Source organism: Lepisosteus platostomus, chromosome 12 (assembly GCF_059453375.1).
Source record: "Lepisosteus platostomus isolate fLepPlt1 chromosome 12, fLepPlt1.hap1, whole genome shotgun sequence".
NCBI classification, from domain to species: Eukaryota; Metazoa; Chordata; class Actinopteri; order Semionotiformes; family Lepisosteidae; genus Lepisosteus; species Lepisosteus platostomus.
This window is the reverse complement of record NC_142622.1, coordinates 6,941,719-6,965,716: the sequence shown is the minus strand read 5'-3', so window position 1 is coordinate 6,965,716 and position 23,998 is coordinate 6,941,719. Positions and strand designations below refer to the sequence as shown.

At 37.9% G+C, this 23,998-nt stretch overlaps 1 protein-coding gene across 1 annotated transcript; it reads left to right on the top strand.

Annotated features, from left to right (window-relative positions):
* The first annotated feature begins 1,108 nt into the window (after nucleotides 1-1,108).
* Nucleotides 1,109-22,295, top strand: calb1 (calbindin 1). Its single transcript, XM_088600651.1, has 11 exons — nucleotides 1,109-1,421; nucleotides 1,907-1,983; nucleotides 10,945-11,019; nucleotides 13,408-13,488; nucleotides 17,715-17,771; nucleotides 18,855-18,932; nucleotides 19,624-19,679; nucleotides 19,809-19,848; nucleotides 19,958-20,011; nucleotides 21,160-21,231; nucleotides 21,375-22,295. The coding sequence occupies exons 1-11, from the start codon at nucleotides 1,343-1,345 to the stop codon at nucleotides 21,486-21,488; spliced, it is 783 nt and encodes a 260-aa protein (XP_088456777.1). The 5' UTR covers nucleotides 1,109-1,342; the 3' UTR covers nucleotides 21,489-22,295.
* The last annotated feature ends 1,703 nt before the right edge of the window (nucleotides 22,296-23,998 follow it).

Sequence of the window (23,998 nt, the reverse complement as noted above, 5' to 3'; positions counted from 1 at the left end):
AAGCAGAATTTATCCAGGACACAGGGATAGCACACCCTTTCTTTAAAAAAATGCCCTTGGATCTTTAAAGTCTAAGTAGTCAGGCCCTTCGCCTCTTCTGAAGGACTCTCTTCCAATACAACGCAGTCTCCCGAGTTATGATACTGGGACATTGGTTTGGCAAATCGAGTGCAGAGGAAGGAAAGAGTAGTAGAAATGCACACTTTGATTTACGGGGTATGTGAGTCATTGGAAAAACGTTTATGAATAAAATATCCACTGTAATAGTTTCCTATGAAATTGATATTTCACTTTTGCACACCCAGTGGCTTATTTTTCATGTATTCAATTCTTGATATGAGATTTAAAGATGTGGCCATAGGTTTATTGTACAGTGTTACATCGATGTGTAAGACAAGTACAGTATATTATGTAAAATCATATACATGTATATATAGAATAGAGAATGATGCCAATTCATTGTTTTGAAAACGTTCAACACAGAATATGATACTACTACTGTACAAATATACTTCTTGTTATGAGCTGAATTAATCTCATAGTATAATTATTTTATAATAACATAAAAGGTTTATGAAATACCAGCACAATCTGTTATTTGGAAAGATCCTGCATTTATTTATAAGGCAACATCAAAATTAGCATACACAGTTTTCCACCCTGAGCATTGCTACCAATTACCCTCATCCAAAATGTATAGCTGTGATTGAAACAACCGCACTATTGATCTGATAAACGCGTTGCCCTTGTAGTGAAGAAAAGGTTGAATTTTTTCCGGCCTCCATGTAGCCTAGACGTTATTTTTTAATGTAGTTCAAACAACAACCGAATTAAGAACAAAAATAGCATTGGCGATTTCAGAAGCTGCTAATCATTAAAATGTTTTACATAACCATAACAAGACAGAGATGCAGTATAATCTGTCAGAAACATCCGAATGAATCCTCCAACCTAGTATCCTCCTGTTTCACCGCATCGTCCGGTGTACTCTTAAACGTGAGTCGGATGACATATTGACCTCCTATTAATGTCCTTAGGCGTTTGTCCTTCGAACATCACCAGATGCTTAAAGACTTCAGCTTAAGTGAGATTTATTAAGTGTGCCTCTCTGAATTCCGACGTTGCATCTGGTGCCTGCTTAGGTGAGCTCACTGCCCGCCACGCTGCAGACAGCAGATCCCTGAGAGGTGAGCTGCAGCCCCGACTTCCAACTCTCCGTACTGCAAGCGGAGGCGGGGCTGCGTCGGCTCTGGGTTAAATACTGAGCCCCGTTGATCAAGGCATCCCAGTTTGAGAGCACCAGCTAGCTCACCTTCTGCAACGTCGGCTGCAACCCCGCGCCATGGCCAACGCTTACCTGCAAGGAGTTGAAATCTCCGCAACACAGTTCCTGGATATCTTTCGCCATTATGACAACGATGGTAATTATATCAGTTTTTCACGGATTAGACACGGTTCAGTGCAGAACTTTGCTATGGGAGCTCCACTGTAATTACGTTTAGATGTCCGCATAAATCTTTATTCGCTTGAGGAAATCTCTGTTCCTCGGTGAGAGTCGCCACAGTAATTTAGGCTTTGGTACATTAACAGGTACCTTTGTGTTTGGGCTGAAAGCACGAGAATAAAAACTTTTCTGTTTAGTGCATGTTTAGTTTACCTTCTTTAAACTAATCGAACGATTCATTCTTATGTTTTAACGTTACTAGCAGAGACCTTTTTTTTACAAAGGTCTCAGTATAGAAAGTATTTTAGAAAATGCGCGCTGCTACAGGACAGTAACCGTTATTCAAGTCAAACTTTTTAAGGACAATGACAATATCATTTCTTACCTTTAATACAGTTAATGTATTAACTCGATCAATCGGGTAATTTATTGATTTGTTAAACTGCACATTTATTGTTACAGGTAATGGATATATTGAAGGAAAGGAGTTGCAGAACTTCATCAAAGAGCTCCAGCAAGCTCGAAAACAAGCAGGACTAGTGAGTACAAATTAAGATTTTGTCAGTTAATGTCTAATGTTTGCGGCGTTTAGCTCGAAATATGAAATTGACTGGCACTGAAGAGTATGTTGCATAAGATCGCTAATCAATTAAACTGAATAATCGGTCGTTAATTTCAGTACTGCGTTTAAGGTTCGGCTAATTGCACGATTAAGCTTGATTCTTGGTATCAAAGGGGAACTGAATATGGGTTTTGATTTTTACAGTATAAGATATTTTTTAGCTTTTAAAGATATAAAATTAGGTGTGTTCCTGTATGTGATAGTATTTAAAATAGTTGAATCTGGAGGTGATCGGAAAACAAGTGGTTTAGTTCGACAAATACAGGACCTATAACTTTTTTGTTGGAATGTTTTGACCCAGTTGGCTTCAAAATCAGATCCTTACACTTAGCTGATAAACGATTTATCTTGTGTTTTGAAGCAGACTCCATGTTAGGTCTTGATTCTCATTTGCTGTCATTTTGCCACAATCACAATAATCGTTTGAAAATAGAGATGCGGCGGTTTATGGGATGCCTTTAAGCGAAGAGTACATGTGCCCATCAGTTAAAAAATAATATTAATTTGCTTTTTTAAATGCCCAGTGTTGCCGTTGGCACAAATAATATCAAAATGTGTTTCTCCCAATTACAAAAACAATATGGTGTCATCAATGAGTTATACATAACACAAGAATACTTCATTTATACAGTATACTGATGTACACTCTAGCGAGATCTTCCTGAATGTTCCTTAGGAATTACTTTTGTTTTATTGTATATTTCTCTTGGATTATCTGTAGAATGCTACCAATGAAATAATGAATATTGCAGTAAGGGTGACATCATTTCCATAAAGAAAACAGGCTGAACTGTAAACGTACTGGCGAAAACAGTGTTTAAAATTGCTGTGTGTTTTCAAAGGGGGTGTTATGAAGAGTGAAACATAACTAGTCAGTCTACCTCTTCATGCGTTTCAAACGTCTGAATGGTTCCGTTTTACTCCAAAGTTAGTTTTATATGCTGTAAGAAACGCTCTACAGTACGTGCAGGACCGTATTTCCTTTAGCACTCGGGAGCAAAGTGGAAAGCATACCAGATCATTTCTTAGATAAACAGGAACAGATGACCAGTAGGGACCACTCATACCCAGTTTACGGTATGTAGGATGCTTTCTTAGTAAATGGAAACTGTTCCTGGGAGGTGGGGAAAAAAGTTTGCGTGGATAACTGGATTTTGTCTTTGCTTTTTTATATTTTCTTACATTGAACCGCCGCGCTTTGATAATTTAATCTCTTGATTGGAATGATATTTAGCTTGCTTCATAAAGACGATCAAACGGCTCTTCGTAGCAGGAGCCTAACCGAGCCGAGAGTCATTAAAATACGGGTGAGCTTAGGCAAACCCACTACGGCGCTGCGCTTCTTCCAAGGCACCGTTAAAGGTTTCTGCTTTATTCGTATCCGTCCATTCACATTTAATTAATCCGATGGCACTGTGAACAAGATAAATGAATTGTGCGACCTCTTAGCATATTGCAATATTGCCTGATATGTAGTGGTACAGTGCATCAAAAATGCTACGCATCTAGATTTAATGACAGCGTTGCGTTGTAAAATATATTACAAATGCTTTGGAAGACAGGAACCGCAATTAATTTGAATTAGTCTTCGTTGGGGTTGTTGTTAACTTGGTAAACATATTCCACATTCCAACTTCAGTCAGTTACCAGTAAACAATACAGATACTGGATAGGATACAGTATGTTTGTAGAATAAGCAGATTTGATTAAATACGTGCAAATGTGTGCATTTGAGGAAATGCAAAATACATAAGTGGTCCGTGAAATTGTTTTTTAAATGTGACCGTTTTGATAAGTCCTAATTATTATTTCTTCCCACCAATACACTTTCTGTATTGTATCAAAGTACTGTGATGGACAGTTCACAATGGAATTGTGAGATCCTTATGATTTGAGTATCTTTAAGTAGATTTCTTTAAGAATAACAATAGATAGATAACATCCAGGTGGGGCTGCACACTGGTTGTGGTGGAGGGGAGTCCCCATTACCTGTAAAGCGCTTTGAGTGGAGCGTCCAGAAAAGCACTATATAAGTGTAAGCAATTATTATTATTATTATTATTATTATTATTATTATTATTATTATTATTATTATTATTATTATTATTTATTGATTCTGTGAGGGAGATTGCAGTGCAACAGCACAGTGTAACAAAATGATACAATAATACAACAATAGAATACAATCAGTACAGTCAGTGAGAAGTGCACTAAGAAGAGTTGCTCACAGTCCAGAACAGTCCAGTCCAGAATATACAAAGAACAACCAGAACACAATACAATACACAAAAAGTTGTATTGCACATTATAAATATAAATATATTGCACAAGTCCCTGGCATATATTGCACAAAAAACAGTTGTAAATGGGAAAAGCCAGATGTAAGCAGAGTTTACTGTTTAGTCCAAAAACAGGTCAATGTCAAAGTTGCCTCTGCCCAGACACAGTGGATGAGTTGTACAGTCTTATGGCAGAAAGCAAGAGTGACCTCCTGTAGCGCTCCCTGTCGCACCGTGGATGGATCAGCCTATTGCCGAACGTGCTCTTCATTTCTACAAGCATGCCATAGAGGGGATGGGAGACATTGTCCATGATGGCCTCTAGTTTGGACACCATTCTCCTCTCAGCCACTACCTCCAGTGGGTCCAGGCCAGACCCAATGACTGAGCTTGCTCTTCTGATGAGATTGTTCATCTTATTAACATCCCCTGCTCTAATCCCAGAGCCCCAGCAGACCACCGCGTAGAAAATGGCCGCATAGGAACATTGGTCATGCCACAGACCTGAATCCCTGTGTGGTGAGATCTCTTTGTTAACAGGGACTGAGTTGAAATCTTCCATATCCCAGGTGAAAACCTGTGGTCTGGTCACAGTAAGCAATAAGCACGTACTGCTTCATCAAACCACGAAGCACAAAAAGAGAAGTGAGCATAACCCCAACTGAGCGTGTTTGAAAACTTTAATGAAGGGCAACAACAGTCTCTCCAGTGCAATCCAGGATCTGTCAGATGTTAAAGGAACCCATATCCATTGGATCCATATTTCTGTACACGTCAGATCAGTGGAATCTACAGTACTGTATATGCCAATGTCAAAAAAGCCACATGAAAAAATGTCAGTAAGTGCTGAAATTAAAGAGGAAACAACTTTGAAATGTGATGTGAGTTTAAGAATTTCTTATTTATTTTTGTTGCACACCACATTCCACTAGTGAAACACCGTATTACGTTAAACATGTATCCCATTCAAAAATAGTACAAAACACTTTTTGGGTTGAAAATTCTGAACACTAGCAAAAGTTATGTGGAATATTGATCATCATAAATTACCAGAATTTGACTAAACTGAAAGACTGTAAGCCGAGAAATAACGTCATTTGACAAGAGTTCAAAGATGGCGATGGATGTATTGTTCAATGCAATAAAACTTGTTTTGCAATAAAACTTCAATACTATCCAGCCCTTACTGCTAGGGAGGAAGCTGGAAGAGGTGCAAGTGGGTGCCTTCATGATCTCATGGATCAGGCAGACCAGTTTGTGAGACTTCAGAACTGTGTCTCTGAACAGGTAGTGAGTAACACAGGGGCTCCTCGGGGCAGTTCTTTCTCTGTCCCTCTTTAAATACAACTCAAAGTCATGCCACCTGCAGAAGTTCTCAGACGACTCTGCAATTGTGGGATGTATCAAGGGTGGGCAGGAGGAAGAGTACAGAGCAGCTTTGTGGAGTGGTGTGGGGAGAACAACCTGCAATTGAATGTGGCAAAGATGAAGAAGCTGGTGATAGAGTTCAGGAGAAAAAGGGTCCAACCTACTCCTATCTACATCCATGGGAGAGGCGTGGAGATAGTGGACTCATGCAAGTACCTGGGAGTGCACATCGACGATAGACTGGAATGGTCTAAGAACACGAGGCCATCTACAAGATGGGTCAGAGCCGACTTTACCTCTTGAGGAGGCTCAGGTCCTTCAGTGTTTGTAGTAAGATACTACATATGTTCTATCAGTTGGTAGTTCAGTTTTGATGTTTTTGATAAATGAAATGGAGCTGTGTGGGATCCACACTCCAGATAGACCTCAAAATTATGGATAAGCAATACCGTAATGAAATGACTTACTCAACAGCCACCCTACTTTCAGGCATGGTCTTGTTCATGTCCTTAGTATTTAATTCATATTTAATTTGTCCTTGAGCCATTATGCTTCTTTCAAAGCAGTGAAACCAAGAATTGGACGGAATATCTTCCACAAAAACATAAGCAATTTTAAAATGTAACATTGTCAGTATAAATTTCAGCACATGACAAATTAGCACAGATTTGCCTTTCAGAATCCCCATGGCACAGTCTGTTTTTTTCTTGTGGTGATCTTTTAGACCCATACTTGTCAGGCCATTCAAGTGATAATTACACAATGCTGCTGTGCAAACTTGATAAAAGCTAAGGGTACATTGAAAAGATAAGACCACTTTATTGGCCATATACAATTTTTTGTATTAGAAATTTGTCTTTTAGCATACCCCAACTTCCTCTCCATGAGACACATAGACAGGGAGAGAAGCCTGGGGTCAGAGCGCAGGGTCAGCCATTTATACGCCCCTGGAGCAGTTGGGGTGAAGGGCCTTGCTCAGGGGCCCAACAGAGTAGGACTCCTCTGCTGGCCGCAGGATACAAACTGGCAACCTTCCAGCCACAGGAACAGATCTTTAGCCACAGAGCCACCGCAACGCGAAATGTGGGACAGAACAGCTAGGAGAAAATATATTTATTTTGCTCAATGCTTAGTTTTGGATTAGACATTGTGCTTTCATGTTAAAGACTCAAAGTGCTTTGGACAAGATTTTGGACTTTTGCACTAACAATGATGGAACTCATCTCAAGATGGTTCTAGTAATTATCTAAATTATGAGAATCTACAGAAAGAAGAGAAAACTGCAGTCTATAAGCGATCTTCAGACAATGATTTCCCATCAACACATTTTGTTTTTTCTTTAGTTTGTGCTGTAACTCATCTTTTTCAGGTAAGCATCAGGTGTGAAAAACTGTACTGACATGTATATTTCATTGAGAAATCGATGCAAAACAGTCAAATGTTTTATGTCAGGTATTGCCAATGGCTTTTTTCTTCACCAGCAAGTAGGACAGCACAGTCAAGGAGCAAAAGACTCAGTGTAAATAAAAATGAATATGGGTAGTGCTATATATTTGTATAGTGTTGTACATACTCCTCAGCTGGTTCTGAAGATCAAAACAGAGTGATGCAACCATGTCAATCTCTTCTGCTTGTTGCATAGCTGGTTATACTAATGCTCTTTTAACCTGGGGAAGACTATGCATAAAAAATAAATCCACCACAGTCATTAATTAGACTCTAATAGGATCAAGGTACTGTAAAACATCAAACCTTTTTAATTACATGTTGAATGTGTTACCAAGGGTGGCAATCTACAATGTCAAGAAAAAGTTTGTGAGCCCCAGCGATAAATATGGAAATTTCACAGTTTTATCAGGAAAGCCTTCTTGGATCTAAGCCAATTTTATGTAAATATCCAAAAGGGTTTATAACTAAGAAGTCTCTTTGAAACAAAATGATGTACAGTATGAATTAAACAAACAATGAATAATTAAGGTACAGGGCTTGTGAAAAAGTAACCGAGCCCCTAGTTTCATTCGCTCTATTAACAAAAGAATTAGGAACAGGTGTTTAAATAATTAGGTAGTTCTTGGGGACTGAGCTCGGAGGGTCCCAATCTATAAAGATCTGAGGATTCTGGTCTTCTCTATACAGGTGTGTGGAAGTCTCTTGATTAGTCCAGTAAAAGTGTGAATTCAGTCAGCAGCCATATCACCCTGCAACTCACAGCTTGCAACCCACTGAAGCTAAGCAGGTGTGAGCCTGGTCAGTACCTAGATGGGAGACCTCCTGGAAAAAACAAAGGTTGCTGCTAGAAGAGATGTTAGGGGGCCAGCAGGGGGTGCTCACCCTGCAGTCTGTGTAGGTCCTAATGCCCCAGTATAGTGAGGGGGACACTATACTGTAAACAGGCGCCGTCCTTCGGATGAGACATAAAACCGAGGTCCTGACTCTCTGTGGTCATTAAAAATTCCAGGGCGTTTCTCGAAAAGAGTAGGGGTGTAACCCTAGTGTCCTGGCCAAATTTCCCATTGGCCCTTACCTCCTCCTGATAATCCCCGTCTATGAACCGGCTTCATTTTTCTGTTCTCCTCCCCACTGACAGCTGAGGTGTGGTGAGTGTTCTGGCGCACTATGGCTGCCGTCGCATCATCCAGAAGGATGCTGTACATTGGTGGTGGTGGAGGGGAGTCCCGATTACATCTAAAGTGCTTTGAGTGCAGGAGTGTAGTGTCCAGAACAGCACTATATAAACATAAGCAATTATTATCAGAAAGAATTCTGAGGATCTCAGAAAAGAGATATTGATGAATATCAGTCTAGAAAGGGCTACAAGTATAAGTATTCAGGGCTCCACCAATCCACTATCAGAGTCTACAAATGGTGAAAGTTCAAGACCACAGTCACTCTGTCCAGGAGTGCTCATCTTACCAAAATCCATCCAAGAACATACCAGAAAATCGTTACGAAAATTACAAAGAGCCCCTGAGTAATAGCTAAGGAACTGCAGGCTGCTTTCACTTTGGCTAACATGACTGTTTATGATTCAGCTCTCAGAAAATTACTGAACATTTTCCAAACAGCACATAGCTGAAGAACAAGACTTCTGGAACAATGATCTCAGGACAGTTGAGTCAAACTTAAAATTCTCCGACCTCAATGAGAAACGTTATGTGTAGTAAAAACCAAACAAACTGCTTTCAGACAGTGCTTCCTCATCCCAACCATCAAGCATGGTGGTGGGAATGTGATGCTTCGGGGCTGTTTGCCAATATTGACACAACCATGAATTCTACATTGTACCAGGAGATTCAAGACCAACCATGTCAGGCCAACCATCTCTGACCTTAAACTGAACCGAAAGTTGGTCATGCAGCAAGACAATGATCCGTTTAGGCAGATACTGCAGAAGAAGAGATTCTGTGTTTTACAATGGCCCAATCAAAGGCGGGACCTAAACCCCGTTGAAATACTTTATTCAGGAAGTGAAGCGAACTGTCCATGCGAGGCAGCCCTCAGATGTCAACGAGCTGGAAGAGTTCTGGAAGGAGGAATGGGTCAAAATTATTCAAAACCGATGTGAGATATTACAGGTAGCATTTAGCTGGAGTCATTGCAGTTTAAGGGTGCAGCCACCATTTACTGAATCTAAAGACGAACATTCTTTGTCACACCTTGATATTGAATATTGCATCATTTGAGGATGCAGTAAATACAGTACATGTTGAGAGTATATCATGTTTCGTTTCAACAGGTTAAATGTATCCATTATTAGGAATTTGATCTAATAGCATTTTAAGTTTGGAGACTTTTCCCGGCACAGAAGAGCAGGGGGTGCTCCAGGACGCACAAGACCTTGTCCAGCTTCCACAACTTCATCCACAACATCTCATTTATTTGTCCAGGCGCGCTGGCAAGGACACGTCAATGTCTAAGTGGTTGTGGGGTGTCTATGCCCATGAAAGCCTTCAGTCAGGGCAGATGCTCATGTGAACTAGAGTATTCAATGTCAGTGCTGAGCTCTTGTCTTCCCAGGCCTAGAGAACCTGAAACATTCCTGCTAAGTCTCAAATGTCTGTGATAACAGGTCTTAGCCAGTGTATTACAAACATAAAAGCCATTTAAAAGAACCTTGAAACAGTGTATTATGTTGAAAAAAGTAATTTTGTAGAATGTCAATATAATGATGACTAAATTTTTAATTCGATGAAAATGTAGTTATGTAATATCTCAAAAATCAAATGACGTTGTTAGATTTAGTTATGTGTCCCTTATGTGGCCAAAAGCTGAAAGTTTCACAATGTTTCTCACTCTTATGTAGCTTGTCTAAGCCTCATTATAAGGAGTATCATATGTAGTAGTGGCAGTGGGACAGGATTGGAGAAAATCATGTATTTATAATTATATTGTGGTATAATACCGGGCTTTCTAAAGTGCAAATGACTGAAAGCAAGGAGAGAAGAAAACTTTGACAGTTGTGTATACATAAAAACAGTGGAACATTCTTCATGAACTGGAATTTGAGAGAAAAAGTATGTCAGACTATTTCAGCTAATAAAATAATTCATTACTTTCCTAAACTATAACACTAGTGTTTACATGAAGAGATTAATTAAGATTTTTTTCTTTGTCTCATTTTCTGTAAGATCATGATATATGATTGCAATTAATTAGTGTTTATTCAATAATTTAATAGTTTATATGGTTATGCTGTTTTAAGTTTGATTTGTATGGTTGGCGTGCTATCCTTTTTTCACCATTGTCATTAAGAGATTAATAATGTATTTGCTTTATGGTGTTTAGCTGGGGTGAAAGAAATTCCACTTAATTGTACACATTAACTGTTTAATAATCAGAATTCTATCAATTCTAATTCATGATAAATTGATTTAACTGATCAACAGTACATCACTGAGGCCAAATCGAAAACTCAAGAAAGTGTAAAAGAAAAAAACAAGTTATTCCTTGAAGGCAAAATGCTTCCAACTACAGAGCATTTTTTTATTAGGACTGGTTTTGTTGACTGATAAATACAATGTGTTGTTTGGGGCTTTGCAGCAGACTCTGGTAAGATAAATCCTAATCATAAATCTTAAAGTCTCCTAAATTATGAAATTCAGATTTATAAAAACACTCTTGCACGAATAGGGGTCAAAAACCCACACAAGTTGGAACCTGAATCTGACATCTTACAAACAATTGCCAGGGTCTGCTAGAAGTAATGTCATTTTTCTTATCGATGTTTTCAGGAATTAACTGAGCAAATGAAGGCTTTTGTGGAAGAGTATGAACAGAATGCTGGTGGTAAGATAGGCATTGTAGAGGTAAGAACCTTTTAGGCATTTTACTCTAGAACACAACTGGAGTATACAACACAGCTTTCAAAACAACAACCATTAGATTTTATATTATCCATTTCTCTGACTTTGAAATATAATTTTAAAGCTTTGCTATCAAATGTTTCAGATACAGTATATAGACAAGTGCAATATGATTCAATAAATTTCCTTCTCTTAATTGATTTAAGAATTATTTTTGGGTTTACCAGACCTGTTCAGTTACTGCAGATACAAAGCACATTTCAATTATAATATTTTACATTGGCTTTAATTACCATGGATCATCTGTTGTGAAAAATGTTGGTTTTTAGAACAGTGATTTTCTATTGACTATGATTTTATTTATAGTAATTACAAAATCTCACAAACTGCTTCTTAAGTGTTATTAAACACAACTTCATACTAAAGTATAGAAATATCACAATTCTAAGCTGCAGCAAAACATGAAATAAAACATGACTTAATAAAAAATAGAAACAGTGGTCTGCTTTGAAAGCTGTTTTAGAGCTGCAATGAGCCGTCTGCTCAGACTGATAGAGATTGAGGTAAGTTATTGCTGCTGTCATTTAGGTCTGTCAGAGGGGAGAGTGTAATCTACCTTCTGAATGTCTTAATGTCATTGAGTATATTTACAGTGTGTCTGTAAACATGCATCCTGTAGTTCTAAATCATTTTGGTTGTTGTTGTCTAATAAATTGCCCCAGATTTACCTTTCATTTCAAGCTTGTATTTGTCAATATAGGGACCCTGCCAGAATGGGGGGAAAAATACACATTTTAAAATCACAGTACCTGGCTGATGAACGTATGGGACTGCATGTTAAGTACGGAAAACAAAGAATAGGCATAATTGAGTCTTAAAAACAGCATTAATTAGGTATGGTACACCCCCTAACAAATCATCTGGCTTGTTGTACAACGAAAACTAATATCAGATGCAGGCAGAACCTTATTAACCTCAGTTTGTCTTCTGAAACATGGTTTTGGAAAGTTCACAGCGCATATCCATGCTGCCTGCCTTGATAAATCAGAGAAAATCATTATTTTGAGATAAAATAAAACAAAATCCTCTCTACAAGGAAAGAGTTCAACACAGAAGATGAAAATTAAATTGTTCTGAATATGGAATATTTTGAATACTGGGATGTACGGCAGACAGGGTAAATACTGAGAGTGTGATTTGTTTTCCGATAGCTGCTCGCTTTGTTCATACTGGCGGTTGTGAAGGCCAGGATGTGCGATGGACTGAAGCATAAACTAAGTGCTCTAGAGACACTGAAGAACATTGCAGGAAGTGTGCAGCACGGCAGGTGTTAGTGATTTTATTTTCAGAGCAAGGCCATTGCATTTTTATAGCTCTGCCTTCCCTGAGGCAGTGTGCATGCCTTCTTACTGTAAGAGGCTTGCACAGCATCTAGTGTGTATTTATTCAAGTTTATTTTAAGATGCTCTGAAAATTGCTAGAGGCTGAAACTAACGTGTATGTGCAGTGAGGATTCATAAAAGAAATTGGAAATAATGATTTTGGGACAGCTCACTAATGGCTTACAGTGATGTGTGCAGGGAAAAGTCAGCACTTTGCTTGTGCACTTAAATGCATTTTTGGATTTAGCAATCCAAAGATTATTCTTCCACTTCTCCAAGACAACTACAGTCCAACAGGTCTGGCATAATTGGCACCTGCAGTAGTAATTATTAGCTGTATTCTTTTTGTTTCCCATCATTGTTAGACCTGGAAAAGGTGTCACAACATGCTATCATTGTAGATTACTTGTAAAAAAGAAGAGTAAAAACCAAATGGTGATACAGTGGCAGGAATCTGTGCTTGTTCCTTTACAGATTTCACACTAACACAGCCATCTGCTTTACACCGCTTAAAGTCTAGTTGTGTCACAAAACTCTGGAGTCTCTTAAATGCTCTCAGTGCCATCCTTGTGGTTTTTAGATGTATCTCAAGTGTAAAGTGATTCTAGCAAACACCCTCACAGTTACTGAAAGGCATAGCCCAGGCTTTTAAAGAATACTTAAGATAAACTTTGCTAAAACCATAAAACCTTACACATTACAACTACTTGTGTCATTTGCACATTTAAAGTACTTTACCTGGTTGACATACAGTAGGTTGTTTCTGTGGCAGAAGTTTAAAATGCTTTAAATATTTAAATTAACGTCACATTTTTGTTGTCAAGTGTTACGTTTCATGATGCAGTGTACAGCAGCACTCAAAGCATGCTTTGAGACATTTTTCTTTTTTATTTTGTGGCAGCTCTTGGCTTTGAGTTAATTTAAGAAAAAGTTGTTTTCATGGAAAGGAACTTTTTGCACTGGTGAGGCTCTTATTCTTCTTTGTTTTATCTTTTATTTCTCCTTCCAGCTTGTTCAGATATTACCCACTGAAGAAAATTTCTTGTTATTTTTTCGGCAACAGCTGAAATCCTGTGCAGAATTTATGCAGGTATGTATTTATTCACAGAATTTAATAGAATTGTATATAATATATAGAATTCTGTCTAATTCTAAGACAAGCAGTCTTAGTAGAAACAACAAGACAAAAGTTTCCGGTGGTCTTTAAAAACTAGAAAAATACAGAATTCATATTCTTGATTTCTAATATAATACTATAGCAACACTAAATTCATTTCTATAAATAAAAATATGAAAAATAAAATGTCTATATAAAGTTTGCATATAATTTACATTTTTGATTAACGTCACAATAAACCACTTCACAGTAGACTAGTAAAGGGGAAATTGCTAGTAACTCTAATAAAAGCGATTTTAGTTCCAGTAGCACTACAAGTTACTCTTTGGCTGGTATTATTTACATGGTAATCTCCTTTCACAAATTAGACATATCCATCAATGCCATTTATTTAGTTTGCCAGCTATTGTGAATATTAGGTCAGTTAAGGTTAGTGAAACATTGTGATTTTATATGTATGAAGGTGTGGCTTAACTATGCGTGCTGTAGCATCAGTAAGGAACTGTAATACAACCAAGAGGTAAGGACCAGGTCTAACGTAGGCCAACAGAGGGTAACTGTGACAGAGAGATCCCCGTCACCGTCCACAGACAGTACACAACACACGTTATCCTACTTAAATTACACACGTTCATACATCCATTTTCCTGTTGGCTAACTCGCGAGGGTACACAATCGGGGCTCGGCTAGCAGTTTCCCATTTCATACACGCACAAACATAACCGCATTTTACTTCGTAATCAGTTCCTGTTATTCGTACAAAATCAGACAGACTCTCAAGGATAACGTTATGTTTTCTGTTTATTTGTACTTAGCTGTATGAGAGAGCGTTCTGTCCGTCTGTTTGTCTTCCTTTTTTCCGTGTTGTGGTCACTGGGCGTCCTGGGCAGCTACACTTCCGGGTACGGTGGCCTCATGGGTCCAAGCCCGAGCCCGCTTCTCAGCTTGACTTTGGAGCGTCAACGCTGGGCGGTGCATGCGCACATCTTCCGGTATAGGAAGTACCATTTTGTACAGATGCAGTTAAATTGAGTAAAATGTTTTGTTCATGATTCTTTGTTTTATTTGTACATTCTGTATAGTCGGTTGTTGAAAGATTAAGAATGGATTGTTATGCTAAGTTAAATGATATGATAATGAGATGATAAGTTTAATGTTAAAGGGAGAATGGTACGGTCCGAGGGTTTCAGGGCGATACTGTGTTTGCAACTAGGCAGGGCACTACAGCCAAACACGGTCCATCAATGATCACTGGAAGCCAGAAATCATGCCCCCTTGTCTAGCCATGTGTGTCCAGTGGTAGAAGGAGGCGGCCTGATAGCACTGTGCTACACTGATCAAGTCATGGGACCTCGCTTGCCGCTCTTCTTCCTGTGGGAAGTGAAGAAATGCCAGTAGGGTAACACACGTCCTCACTTTGCATGTGTAAAAAAACAGTTTTCTTTCAGAAATAAGACTGGAGCAGGAATATTGTGGATGGCCTATTTACCAGATTTGAGACATATTTAACATTTGTGGTATGATTCGAGATGACGTGTAGCACCTAAGGCTCGGTGTTCAGTCAAGCACATGCTTATATTCCGGCTTTATGAGAGAAGTGGGACAGAAACCCATAGAACAGCTTCTGCAAACGGGTGCAAAGCTGACTTTGTAGATCCACAGCTTGTACAGCTTCCAACAATTTCATCCTAGACAGTAATTCAAATACCAATACATCAGCCTTGAATGTTAAGGTCCATCTAAATGGCTTTTCCCTTTCAATCCAGTATCCTGAAAAGTCACCCTACTGATAGAAAATATAAATCAGCATTAATGTCATGGCGTTCGATAAAATGTCATGGCACTTGGTCTCATTTTGTTTTTGGCATTATCACAATTTATTTTTAGTTACAAGTTTCTTCCCTTGTTCGGTGCATATACTGCAAATTGGTAGCTCTGCAATCTACAGGTATGCACTTAATTCAAAATTAAATAAACAAGATTGATTACATATTGAAACCATGATGCATTAACATCCGAGTTACTATCCTGCACCGGCTGTTTAAAATGACAAGAGCTTTCTGTTACAAGGTCAGAAAAAAAATTAATACAACAAGCTGGATTGCAGTGTACATTTGGGCATGAATCAGTTGTGGCAGCACTTTGTGAGGTACAGTATCCCAAAAGACATGACTGAAATCTAAGGAGGCTGCAGTGATTATTAATTGTCACCTGGGCAGTGAGCCTTTACACAGGTGTTCTGAAACGGGATATTTATTGAGCAAATGCAGGCTAAACATCAAGGCGGGATGTTTTAATTTCAGTGTAGTCCCGATGTGGCCTTCAAGTAGCAATTGTAAACTTAATTCCTTGTTGATCCACCCCAGGATGACAATCTCACCAAGATCTAGTATTCCATCTGGAGTAATCCCTATCCTGCAAATGCGCTGAAGTGGGAAAACACTTATATATATTATTATATTATATATATTATTGATGGAAAATATATATATAATTTATCTGTATTCAACACTACAGTTTTGGTTCAGGCTCATTGTGTAATATGTTGGCTGTTTTAACATATCTTAAGCAGCTCCAACAATTACAGCTACACATCAAAGGACAGGACTTGAGACAGGACCAACCGGTCAACTCATGCTACATATAAAAAGGGCAAGACGAATACACATGAAGCTGTGAAACAAAACAACTTCCTGAGATCATACTGTATATAAGAACTGGGAAACCCTTGCGGTCCTGTGGGGCAGACCCAATGCTCGTTGATGTCATTATTGAGCTCAATAAAACAACTGAATCCACAAAGATTAGTGTCCTGCTCCTTGGATGAAGGATTTCCCACAACAGCACTGACTTACAGTAATACCATTATCTAACAAGACCTCTTCTTCTTGGCTGTTTGTTCACCTCCTCTGATCTGTTTCAGTATTTCCTTGGTACCAACAGTAATCCTTTTCTCTCACTGTCTGTTTGTGCCATTGCCACTATACGCCTCAATCTGATAATGGTGTTCCATAATCTTTTTTGTCCTCTGACCCATTTGTTTTACAGTTTTACAGTTTAATACAAGGATTACATTGATTGAAGAACTTGCTTTTAGAATATACATACATTTTCCTCTGTGGAATCATACCTAATCTTCCAAATGATTCTTGCTCTTATCTTTGTTTAAAACATCTCTTTTTATTACTGAAATACATTGGCCCAGAATATTAAGAATTCATGACATACCTTAATACAAATTCATATTTTCTTGGGGGAGGGGTATATTTGTATTGATAGCCATTTCATTTCTTTAAATTAATTTTCAGACCTTCTTTTTTGTTGGCTTCATGTAGTTCTTGGACTTGTAGTTGTAACTCTTCTGGGTTTGGTGTAAACAGAATTACATCAACACTCAACCTTCAATTATGAGGATTCCAACATTCCAATAAATTCCTTTTGGTTTCCAATCCAGTGTCCAGCTAATCTGGAGTTATGACCACTGCTTGGTGGAGTTCTCCTTCAGTTCGGATTCTCTTTCTGTCTTTCTCTGTGGCATTATGGAAAATAATGTGTTCTTGTAAATCGCCAACTTCCACAACCTAGTCCTTTCAGTATTACAGGGCACCCTAAATCAGCAGTTTTGTAATGGGAGGAATATTTTAAATTATTAATCAATTAAGCTTTATGCTTTAGGATAACTTTTTTCCTAGGGGTTGAGGGGTCTTCATATTGTGTCTCCAAATGATCATCAAATGACTTAACATAACAAATTACCTGTTCAACTGGCCTGTTCCAGGTCTTTAGAAGTGGATAACTTAATGGTTACCTTTAGGAATAGGACTGGAGACACGTGCTGTAAATCCTTGATTTAGTTCTTGTTGGGCTTTTTATCTCCTTGGTTTTCTTGTGAATATTGAATCCAATGCTTTCTCATAATCAATGAGTCCTATGCACAGCAATGTTTCATCCTCATTCAAAACCTTAATTGCTTTTCCTGCTACCTACAGAATGTCCACAACGTAATACACTTCTGAATCCTGTTTATTCTGTAAACTAGAAGAAATCCAGTTTCCACTGTAGCCAATATTATAGTTTGTGAACGCTAGTGCAAACATCTTGTAGATTATTGCCAGGAAGTTAATTCCTATGGAATTTCTGAGTTCTCCTTGTATTTTGTGCAGAAACTGTAATGTGAAGTGGTTATTTGTGTCTCATAGGCCTGGAGAAAGTATGATGCTGATCACAGTGGCTACATCGAAGCAGATGAACTTAAGGTAAGCATCGTCATTTGTTTTAACATTTATAAGCTTTTTAAGTACTCTTAATTAAAACAGAAACGGTTATATTTTCGTACGTTTGCTGCATTTTTATACTTTCTTCTAAATATTCTAAAGTTAAAGAGGAAAACAGAAATAATTAAACTCTAAATGCCATTCGCCATGAGCACGGAAGACATCAAAATCCCAGGCAGGCTTATGAAAACCAGGGTCAGTGCAAAGTGAGCAGACCAGCCACTCAGTGCCCAGGCTTTAATGATGAATGTGCTTGAGCGCACAGAGTACAGTTTAATTATGGCTCAATTTATTTAGCGTCAAGTTCCAGAATTCATAAGTAAGGTCTGAAACAACTTATATGAACTTGTAATTAATAAAATGGTAGTATAAAAAAGCAAAAACTTTTCTGTTCCAGGTCAGGTGTTCGATATTCACAGTGTAATAAAGGCAATTTATCACAGAGACTTCTGACAGCAGTGTTTGAGCTGTTGACTGAAAACAGTTTGTAATAGAAAACAAGAAAATGTTCCAAAAAGCATTTGGTTCAGCTATTTTTTGATTGGACAATTGACCTGGGTTTAAAGTGTTTCAATAACACAACCAACAAAATAAATAACTGTTTTTGTACTTGAAATAACTTACAGAGATTGTGGACTAATTCCCTTATTGTCCAGAACTTCTGTGATATTCGCTAACTGCTAGGATTTCATTAAACAAAAACTGCTAAAAAGTACATTTTATGAAAGTTGTAATAACTCCTCTTTTGAGAATTGTTATAACACAGTGCAATTATACACATTTAAAGCATGAGCAGTGATTTAATTTTATAAATCATGGCTGGTGAATCATTTGTGTGCTATTCTGTATTACTGCAGTGACACAATCACACATGGCGGTTTGATTGAGATTAAAAGGTATAATGCTGTGGTCTCTGGCGATAGCACCTTTATTGCAGATTGATTATTGCATGAAATTAAATTCAAAACATTAATCTCTTTTGTAATGAAGGGAATTTTGTATGAAAGCTTTCAGATCATCAGTGAACCTTAAAAGTGACATCAATATCTGTTTCCCGGGTTACAGAATTTTTTGCGAGATCTACTTCTGAAAGCAAAGAAAACCTATGATGACAAAAAATTAGACGAGTATACGCAAACTACGGTAAGAACCCCCGCTAGCTGCCTGTTCGTGCAAATCAAGCTTAATGCTCTACAAAGACAGGCAAGAGCTTCACTAAAAAACTTAAATGATTCAAATGAAATCAATTATGAATAATCAATAGGTATTCACCTTGCTCAACACATGATTTTTAATGAAGCCTGGAGATCTTGAATAGAGGTGATTCAGTTCAGCTCATCACTGTCATTGCGTTGCATACTCCTGTTGGCCCATAGCCAGAACTGGTTGAATTGAGAACAGCACCTCTCCCTTCTTCTTGAAAAAGGCCATTGACAGTAGTAGGTAGTCAAACTCAGCCTTCTTGCCTTTTGGAGATGGATGAAGCCTAAGCACCTGGTAAATACAGAAACACAGAGACAACACACAGCTGCCACACTGGTGCCCCACGGTGTTAGTTACTGAACCCAGGGCTTTAGAACTTAGAAGCAGCCCTGCTAACCAGTATGCCATATTATTCTGGTGTCAGTGGATAGACACTAATGGGCCCTGCAATGCTTCCTTTAAGCTAGTATAAGATCACAGTGTGTAAGATGCCCACTGTCTGCATCACCATATTTCCCATGCTGGTACTATTTACTTAGCTTTGTTGTGTTATTTGTTTTTATTGATATAATTTTAATTATTGATAGAGTTTGTATTGATGTAATTGATATCATATTATTTTTTATTTCAGCTAAAAATATTTGATTCCAACAATGATGGGAAGCTGTGCCTGGCAGAAATGGCAAGGTTTGTCTGTTGTTGATTGATCTTTATGCTAGCTGTGTATATAAATAAATGCTTTGATTATACAAAGCACACTTAGTAAGGAACGTCTTATTCCTTACAAAGTAAATTCAGTTTTTATTCTTTTAACAGGCTATTACCAGATCAAGAAAACTTTTTGCTCAAGTTTCAGGTAGGTCTGTTTTATTATAATTTGTAAAAAGTAAGCACATGGTTTTTCAAAGCCATTTATTCCTTATTCTCTTAACATGTAACTCTGTGTTTCATGTTTTTCTTTTCAGGGGGTAAAAATGCCAAGAAAAGAGTTCAACAAAATTTTTGAACTGTACGACCAGGTAAATTTTACATTCACACTATCGTAGTATGCGCAGTCATAAACACTAATGTCCTTTAATGGAAGTGACTTTAAAGGTCACATTGTGAGTGAAAATGATTAAACCTAAAATTGCAGTGTTCATTTTCAGCTGGAGTAATATTTTTCCTACTTTGAGAATTTTGTTAAGGTGAAAATGTAGACCCTTTACACAGCAGGTACAATATTGTTGTACATGACATGACGACTTGTGGCTCATATCTACAACATTCTGTGCCGTACATTCGTCCTGTATTTTCACTTCTGAGGTACAGTACGGGTCTCGTGTGCAGGAGAGATGCAGTTTATCTAACCCTCATGTTCCTGTTTTCCAAAATTATTCCAAGCTCTTTGCTTCAACACCTTCTAGCCTGTTGCCTTGTCCCTGAATGGGGATGAGTCCTTTATGCCAAATGACAGTACCTCTTGTGCCTACTGATTGGCAGCTTCGGGTTGCAGTCAGTCAGACATTTGGGGCCTTGTTGATAACAGAATACCCAGGAACATAATTGGCTGAGGAAATGGCAACCATGTTCATGAAATGAGCTTTGAAGCATTTAGTGACAGGCTGTTGCTTGCAATTTACCGATGCCTGCTTTTGAAACTGTGTGGTATTTACGTATTAATAAGTGACATTTAGATTAGATTTTGTTTTTGAGTTCAGGGTTTTGCAGGCTGCTTTAAAGGGCGAACCAGTCATTAGGCTCATTTGGGTTATTTCGCCTCCTTCCAGGAATGCAAATCTAGACACTTGATGGCATATGGCATACAAATACTTGAGGAGTGTTTTCCCTCCTCAGTTTAGGCCTGTGTTTATTGAGCAGAGTTTGTTTTCAAATTAGACCTAAAGTCTAATCTAAAGTTACTAGAGCTCAGTCCAGGAGGTGGGGTACAGTTCTCTGTAGACATACTGGAAACCTGAGGTAAAACAGAGAGCATAATTTATACAATATCTTGAGATGCAGCATGTCATATGCACTCTGTTAAAACTCAAATCCTTTGTCTAAGGAATTGAGTGTTTCAGAATTATTTTACATATATATTTTCATTTTTATTTAAATTAGGTATGAAAGTGATGTACAATAGTGTTGTTCAATTATTCAAATATCATTTGTACTTTGATACTTTCAGGATGGAAATGGATATATGGATGAGAATGAGCTGGATGCCTTATTAAAAGACCTGTGTGAAAAAAATCAAAAGGTAATGTCTTATGACATGAGCTGACATAAACTGATACAGTAAATCAAACTACTTGAATCAGTTTTCAATCTAAAATCCCCATTTCCATTGATGTATGATGAAACATGCCACATGACTTAAACCCATTTTTCTTGTTTTCCCAGGTGTTAGACATCAAAAACATTGCAACATATAAAAAAACAATTATGGCCTTATCAGATGGAGGGAAGCTGTATAGAACTGAGTTAGCACTAGTTCTCTGTGCTGATGAGAACTAAGATGCTCTGCTGGCAATTCTCAACTCACTAGTGATGTGTTTAAAGATAGCTCTTAATTCCAAGGGTGTACTGTAGGATGTTTTTTTATCTGTACATTTTACTGATAGCGCATAGATACATAATTGGGATGTGTAGCACATAATTTTCAATCTGTCGTTTCTATACTGTTTGTAATGTACAGCTTTTGTAATTATGAAATTAATACAATAATAAAGGATATATGCTTTGACTCTATATTATATATTCTGTGATACAGTATATACCTTTGCTTCCTTACCAGTTTATTAAGAGATGTGTGCAGAGCTGTACAGAGATGTATTGCTGAATACTGTGTAAGTTGTATTACATTAACACCAGTTACAGATTCTGCCTGATAATATTATAATTATGAAATAGCCAAAGCAATAAATTATTACTAAATGATACTTGGGGGTGTATTGTTTAATTAGATGGATAAATAACAGATTATGTAAACTGACGTTATTTAGCTGAATTTACTTTTGCAGTGCATGTTTGTTGCTAAAGGCTAGCCTTTTATCAAGGCATTAATTAAGAATTTAAATGCCCATTTCTCTGCATAGCTCAATAATTTATTAGCCCCGACATGTCAGCAATGACTCACCTGTTCTCTGAAGAAATATAAATCTATTTGCACTGTAAGGAATGGCGTGCTGCACTATGCTTTATACCAGACTCACTGTGTAACCCTGTAATTAAATACTGATCAAATACTACCTAACAAAAGTGGTTGTGTGTTGTGGTGTGATTGATTTAAAAAGCGTAAAATAAACTCTTACATTACTTTTACCTCTGTGTAATCTTTGACTGGACATGGTTCCAGAATTACCAGTTACAGATTTCATTTGTTACACATTTTCATTTACAAGAAAATTGACAATGTTTTATTGACTATAGAGTTGTGAGGTTCACTTACCTTTTAAGCCCATACATTTCCCTTATAAAGTATTCATCAGGTTTTTTCGACCCACCGTGTCCTCTGTGAAGGACCCAGCCATCATGGCACAAACTGATGTTCACACATAGGACCATTCATGGGCTACTCAGTGGCAATGAAGTTAGCCCCACCCCTGCACAACTCTTGGGTCCTGGGTTGAGTTCTGGAGAGGGGGAGACCTTGAGTGTGGAGCAATGTCCTCCCACAGACTGCATGACCTTTTCTGGGACCTCCAGTTTCCTCCCTTGGGCCCAAGCCATGCTGTCCAAGTTAACTGGTATTACCGATTTGTCTGGTGTGATCTGTGATCGACTGATCCTGCCTCACACTTTGCACTGGTCCATAAGAATATTGGGAATCCCTTAGGATATTATGGTTACTGAAGAGACAAGGTCCCAGAATGGTACTCTTCTTTCATAGGAACAAGTAAAGGTTTATTCCATGCTGAAAAGAGAAGAAAAGAAACACAACGTTTCAGCTGTGGAGCCTTCTTTGGGTGTCTATTCTTTCATATATTTCATATTTCAGCATCAATCACTTTAGCATCTGGGAGTCCAGCTCTGCTATTTAGGATGCCTTGTACAGTATGCTTTTCATTGCCATTCTTGTTTTATACTGATAAACTATAAAGCCTGTCTCAATCAGTTTAATGTCATTAAGTGAATACTACTAATACAGTCTAATATAAATCAGAAAAATACCTATTACATATGTACTTAAGATAGCGGTACCACAGATATACATATAGTATACGCAATGACTTATAATAAAAACCTCAGCTAAACCGCAAAATCTATTTTAAAGTCAAGTTTGCTGTTTTTTTCACAATTGATGCTCTTTTAATTTTGCCTTTGGCCATTCAGGTTTCTGAGTCAAAAACACTTAAACTGCTAATTATGAAATAAGGCAAGCTGCTCATTCCCAGCTGTGGAGGGTTTTTCCTCATCAATCGCTCAAGCAGAGCTTACAGGTGACACTGAGCATTCATCCCAGAGGCCATTTTGTGTGCTTGACAGTCCTGCGATTTACTGATACAATTGTTTGTGGTTGTGCAATTTTTTCCGCCAGTTTTCGAATGAATCTTATTCTTTTCAACAGACAGACCAGAGATGGATTTAGCATATATAATCACGGCTATGAAACTATTAAAAAAAACTATTTTCAGAGGACAATGAGCAAATTTTGCTTAACTGGGATCTAGTGAAGAAGCAATGAATGCAAATTACATCTTAATGGGGGGGTGTGCCACTGCAAAATTAACATAAAACGTTTGAAACACTGAACTGGGTTCATCCATCACCAGAAAATCACTTATTGCTGGAAAGGATTGCAGCACACCAAAAACCTAAACTAGAAGCATTTTTTTACAAGGTGCAATTAAACCCAAAAGAAAGACATGAATGAAGACCAGGACAATTCTTATTGAACTATTAATTACTAATGAACAACTATGCTAGCCAGCATATCCTCAGGAGATGGAATGAAAGTGGATCCCTTGGAAATACCTCATGTGCACACCTCTACGGACACACCCATTCTGGAATCAGACCAGGAT